Here is a 6,415-nt window from a genome sequence, read left to right on the forward strand (position 1 = left end):
CCACCTCCCCAAAAGTTGGTCTGATGCAATTTGTACAAAACTTATTGCGGGGTAGCCTTGGTTGGTATAAGTAGAGACGAATCAGTTGGGCTTTTTGTTTAACTGGCCCAGTTGTCTTTCTATGAATTGTTAAGGATGATTCCACATAGTAACTGGGGTTTACTATTACACCCGTTACGGCCCAGTTGTCTCTATAATGCCAGACTAAAATCATTAAGACCATGTTCTTTTTGGCTTATTTTCAACTCATTTCAGTTCAGCTCAGCTCTATTTAGTTCAATTCAGTTCAACTCAGCTCTATTTAGTTTAGTTCAGCTCTATTCAGTTCAGCTCAACTCAGCTCCATTCAGTTCAGCTCAGCTCACTTCAGCCAATTTCAATTTTGCGAATCTTAAACTTAATAGTTTTATTAATATTAATTTTTTTTTTATTATTATTTTTATTATTTTTATTATTTTTATTTATTATTATTATTATTATTATTGTTATTGTTGTTGTTATTATTATTATTATTATTATTATTATTATTATTATTATTATTATTATTATTATTATTATTATTATTATTATTATTATTATTATTATTATTATTATTATTATTATTATTATTATTATTATTATTATTATTATTATTATTATTATTATTATTATTATTTTTTATTTTTATAATAATAATAATAATCATAATCATATTATAGTTATTAAAATCAATAATATTCATATTAATATAATTAATATTATTACTATTATTATTATTAATACGAGTATGAATATTAATTAATAATAATATTATTAATAACATTGTTAATTTTAATATTACTATTTAATACCTAATTTTTTTTTCATATACGAACTTTAGTCTTTCACATACAATTTTTCATAACGCTATTTTGTACCCTTTTCAGCTAAAACTGAACCAAATGAACTCTTAAATCAATATTTTTCCCTAAAACTTAATTTAATTTCTCAAATGACTTAAAACTTACAAGATGGATTCTAATTTATCAAATAATAAAATAATTTAATTGTTATCAATTATTAATATTATTTGTTGAGTTTTAATTAATCAACCAAATTTTATTTATTTGTTAAAGATGAAATTAGGGTTTGTCAATTTTTATTTATCTAATTAATTAAATTAGGATTGTTGGTGCTTCGTGATGAGTGATGACTACCTAATCAGTCAAATTAGAATGATATAATGCTAGACTTTAAACATCAATATAACAAATCAGTGCTCCATTAGTTTACGTAATTAGATTGATGGTGAACCTTGGCTCATGGTGGCTACCTAGTTAATCATTCAAATTAGTATAATTACTAGTATTATTATTAATCTTCTTCTTCTTCTTTTTTCTTCTTCTTCTTTTTCTTCTTCTTCTTCTTCTAATAATAATTCTAATAATAATAATAATAATAATAATAATAATAATAGTATTATTAATAATAATAATATTATTAATACTAATATTAATATTAATAACTATAATAATGGCCAGGGGCCGGCCGCCTAGGGTAGCAGTGCCTCCCCTGCTACTGCTGAGGACACTTCCACTGTGACTATTGAGGATGAAACTGAAGCTTCGGTGCCGACGATTCCGGTGTTGGCAGACTATGTTAATGCGGCGCTGGGTTCCGATAAAGCACGCCCAACTAGACCTCCTTCGGGATCTACAACTAAGAAACCTACCGCAGAGGCTTCCACTTCGAAAACCTACTTTCAAGTTTTGAAGAGTTCTTCGAAAGGTATGAACCTCTCTTATGTTCCTGTTGTGGATTCTTCAGTTACTATTGATGAGGATGATATTATGAAAGAGGTTGAGTACTGGCAGACAACACTAGTGGGTACTGTTTTGGGGAAACAATCGTGTCTTGTTCAAATTGAGAGTCTAGTCTCGAAATATTGGACTCATATCACTACTCCTGATATTATGTACTTTGCAAAGGGTTGGTACTACTTCCGCTTTGCTAGTGCAGAGGATATGGAGAAAATTCGGTCAGACACTTGGAATGTTAATGGGTTTCCTTTGGTTTTCAAGCCGTGGAGTCCTACTGTTGTCGATGAACTCACTATAACTCATGTTCCTGTCTGGGTGCTTTTCCCCAACCTAGACCCCTGCTTTTGGTCTCAAGCTGGTCTTAGCAAGGTGGCTAGTGCAGTGGGCAATCCTATCTGTGCAGATGAACACACTACTGCTAAGAGTAAGCTTGCCTTTGCCAGAATTTTAGTTGATGTAGATCTTTCTAAGGAATTACCTAAGGCTATCAAGATTAACCCCCCTTACCGTGGTTTTCTGCTGCAAAAGGTTGAGTATGAATGGGTTCCCCATTTTTGCACATCCTGTAAAAGAGTAGGACACACCAAGGATAGTTGTAACCCCAATGGTAAACCTAAAGCCAAGACTGTCTATAGGCCTAAACAGTCAACTCAGACTGCTGTGCCTCAGAAGCCTGCTGTAGTGGTTGAGAATCCTCCTGCAGACTGTCCAGTTCATAAGGATAAAAGCCCTCCTCCTGCTAAAGGCACATCTACTGTGGCAACTAAGCTGTCTAATAAGTTTTCTCTTCTTCAAAAGGAAAATATTATTGAGCCAGTCCCTGAAGATTCATCTGAGCTAGTCAGTGTGGTTGACATTGATCCTGGGGAAGATCAATCTTTAGATTTGGAGAGTGTTGTTAAAATGGCTACTAAGTTGGATCCTGGGGACGCAGATGCATCCCATGATCCTCACAACATGGAACATTAGGAGTCTCAATGACCCCTTAAAGCAGCAAGAAGCTCTCCAATTCTTGCTGGCTCATAGGGTGGATTGTGGTGCCATAATTGAAACTCATGTCAAGAACAATGCCATCAAGGAAATTAGTAAGGTTTTTACTGGATTTCAGCTGATCCATAATAATGATTATCATCATAATGGTAGAATTTGGGTTTTATGAAAACCTCATATCATCTCTCTTACAGTTCTTCATAAATCAGCCCAGCATATACATTGTTCCTTACTCCACCTTGCTTCTCAAAGAAGGGTTAAAGTGACATTTGTCTATGCCTATAATGCAAGATCTAATAGGAGAGACCTTTGGAATGCTCTTTTGGATATTTTTGCTCAAGCTACCTTGCCTTGGTTGTGCTTGGGGGATTTTAATATAGTGTTAAATATGGATGAGAGGTTGGGTAGCACTCATTTGAACCTAGCTGATATGAATGAATTCAGTCAATGCTTGGATACTTGTGCTTTGGTTGATCACCCTGCTATGGGTTGTCACTTTACTCGGAACAATATGCATGGTGATGGTCTTAGATGGGCAAAATTGGATAGGATTTTAATCTCTCAACAATGGATTACCAGTCTTAATTCCACTGCTGCCTTTCTGACTGTAGGGATCTCTGACCATTCCTCTTGCTTAGTAACTATTTCTGATTTGTATACTCCTAGACCCTTCTCTTTCAAATATCTGAATTGCTGGGCTTCCTCCCCTCAATTTCAGAATGTTGTGACTGATGGTTGGTCATCTCATTACTATGGTGGTCATATTCATTCTCTTTTCCAGAAATTGAAAAGGCTTAGGAGCTGTTTGAAAGGCATCCACACCACCTCCTTCACTAATCTCTCTGAAAGGGTGGCTGATGCAAAACAAAAGCTTAAAGACTGTCAGATTAGGCTTAGTAGTTCTCCTATGGATGTCTCACTTATTAGAGAGGAAGACAAATTGATACAAGACTACTTAACTGTGAAGAGGGCTAAGCTACAAGCTCTTCAACAACGAGCTAAAGTTCGGTATATTCAGCAAAATGACCTTGGTACTAGGTTTTTTTTACTCTAGCATTGCAGCTAGAAAAGCTAGAAATAATATTGATTGTATTTTGGACCAGACTGGGCTCTTGTGTACTGGTACTAAAGCTGTTGCATAGGGGTTTATCTCTTATTATCAGAATCTTTTGCGATCCTCTACTCCTGTTCAGTCTTTACCTCCTCATTTATTTCAACAGGATACTCTGCCCCTGGCTGATTGTGAATCTCTGGTGCAACCAGTAAGGGTGCAGGAAATTTTGGATGCCCTTAGGTCTATTGATAGGAACAAAAGCCCTGGTGTTGATGGCTATACCTCTGGTTTCTTCTTGGATGCCTGGAATGTGGTGGGTCAGGACTTCAAAAATGTTGTTCTTGAGCTTTTTCAGAAAGGGGCTCTTCCTAAGGCTGCCAATACTACCTTGTTAGTTTTGATTCCAAAAATGGAGACTCCTCTTTCTGTTAAGGATTTCAGGCCAATAGCATGTTGTACGATTTATTATAAAATTGTTAGTAAAATCCTTGCTAACAGATTAAGGCAAGTTTTGGATACCATTGTTGGTCCTGAGCAGGCTGCCTTTGTGGCTGAGAGAGACATATTTGATAATAGTATGTTGGCTCATGAATTGGTTTCTAAGTATGGTCGTACTTATCTGACTCCTATGTGCCTTTTAAAGGTGGATATCAGGAAGGCTTTCGATTCAGTGAACTGGGATCCTAAGTTTGTTCATTGGATTATGGCCTGTGTGACCTCACCTAATTACTCTTTGCTTATTAATAGTGGTGTTGAAGGCTTTTTTCCTGATAAGTGTGGTCTGAGACAAGGGGACCCCCTCTCACCCTATCTATTTGTTATCTGTATGAAGATTCTATCTAGGCTACTAAGAAGACTTCCTAGAGCGCCTAACTTCTCTTATCACCCAAAGTGTGTGCAGCTAAACCTTACACATCTTGTTTTTGCGGATGATCTTCTTGTTTTTACTAGAGGTGACCTGCCTTCAGTTAAAGCAGTTGCCAAGTGTCTGGAGCTGTTTAGTGAGATCTCTGGTCTTCATGCTAATCCTGCTAAGACTGACCTCTATTTTGGTGGGGTAGCTGATGGCATCAGAGATTTAATTCTTGCTGAAATTGGCTTTAGTGCTGGTGAGTTTCCTTTCAAATATTTGGGTCTGCCACTCTTTAATGCAAGGATTACTCAAGATATGTATCAACCTTTGTTGGATAAAATTAAGGCCAGAATTATGCATTGGGCTAACAAGAGTTTGAGCTACGCTGGCAAAACTCTCCTGGTTAATTCAATCATTTTTGGCTTAAACAATTTTTGGGGTGCTAGTGTGTTGCTTCCTCGAGGCATAGCTAAGAGAATCAACAAACTATGCAAAGATTTCGTTTGGGGGATTGAAGATGGGTGCAGGAGACACACTTTCTTGAAATGGTAGCTCTTGTGCTCTCCTAAGACGGAGGGGGGCATAGATATAAAGGAAGTCCTAACTTGGAACAAAGCACAGATGGTTAAATGGGTTTGGAAGCTGCTCTATAGGCCTCATAGTATTTGGTCAAGATGGGTTCATACGTATGTTCTTAAGAGTCATGACCTCTGGTTGGCCACCACCAACATTTCTCAATCATGGTACTAGAACAACGTGGTTAAAATGAAGAATCTTTTGCTCTATATAACTGGATCCCCTGCTCAGGCTCTTCACTTGCTTGAGGGTTGCTCTACTAACCTTAAGTATAATACACGCGTAATGTATGATTCTATCAGATCTTGCAATCCTAAGGTTAGTTGGCATAATTTGGTTCATGGCAAGGGCTATCATCCTAAGCATTCCTTTGCTGGGATGGTGGTTATGCATAATGCTCTTCCTACTATTGATAATCTGATGCGAAGAGGCCTGTCTTTAGTCAATAGGTGTGCTTTTTGTGAGGCTTGCAGTGAGGATGTCCATCATATCTTCTTTAACTGCTCTTATTCCAGGCATCTCCTGAACTATATTGGTATTTGGCTGGGTCTTTCACTACTTTCATTTTCATTGTTCACTATTGCTCAAGATTTTGCTTCCAGGCGCAATACTTGCAGGCAGAGGATTGGTTTCATGGCTACTATTTACTACCTTTGGAATGAGAGAAATGCTAGGATATTTAAGGGGGTCAAGTCCTCTGTGGATACTCTTAGTGTCAAAATTAAGAAAGCTGTACATTTACGTCTATATAGTTTTGGGCTTTCTTAGGCTTTTTGTGTAGGCTGTTTCTCTTTTTGTTTACATCTTAGGGGGGCTACCCTGGTCTCCTTTGTAGGAAAGATTGGAAGGGATCTTGTATATTCTGATTATTTTTTGAAATATAGATCCATACTTTTCTAAAAAAAAAAAAAAAAAAAAAAAAAAAATAATAATAATAATAATAATAATAATAATTATTATTATTATTTTATTATATTTAGTATTAATATTAATATTAATATTATTTCGATTCAATTCGCTCAATCGGCTTAGGTCGATTGGATCGACTCCATTCGATTGATTGATTGGCTCGCTCCATTCGATTGATTGATTCATTTCGGCTCCATTCGATTGCCTGGGCTCGATTGGCCTGTTCCATTCAGTTCAGCTCTAAAAAGTCAGAAA

General features: G+C 36.3%; 1 protein-coding gene across 1 annotated transcript; it reads left to right on the plus strand.

The window, feature by feature from the left end:
- Positions 1-3,156: 3,156 nt before the first annotated feature.
- On the plus strand, positions 3,157-6,019 carry LOC141651372 (uncharacterized). Its single transcript, XM_074459088.1, has 4 exons — positions 3,157-3,776; positions 3,872-3,890; positions 3,989-5,077; positions 5,483-6,019. Exons 1-4 carry the CDS (start codon positions 3,157-3,159, stop codon positions 6,017-6,019), a joined length of 2,265 nt encoding a protein of 754 aa, XP_074315189.1.
- Positions 6,020-6,415: the final 396 nt, after the last annotated feature.

The sequence above is a fragment of the Silene latifolia genome, chromosome 4 (genome assembly GCF_048544455.1).
Source record: "Silene latifolia isolate original U9 population chromosome 4, ASM4854445v1, whole genome shotgun sequence".
Lineage (NCBI taxonomy): Eukaryota > Viridiplantae > Streptophyta > Magnoliopsida > Caryophyllales > Caryophyllaceae > Silene > Silene latifolia.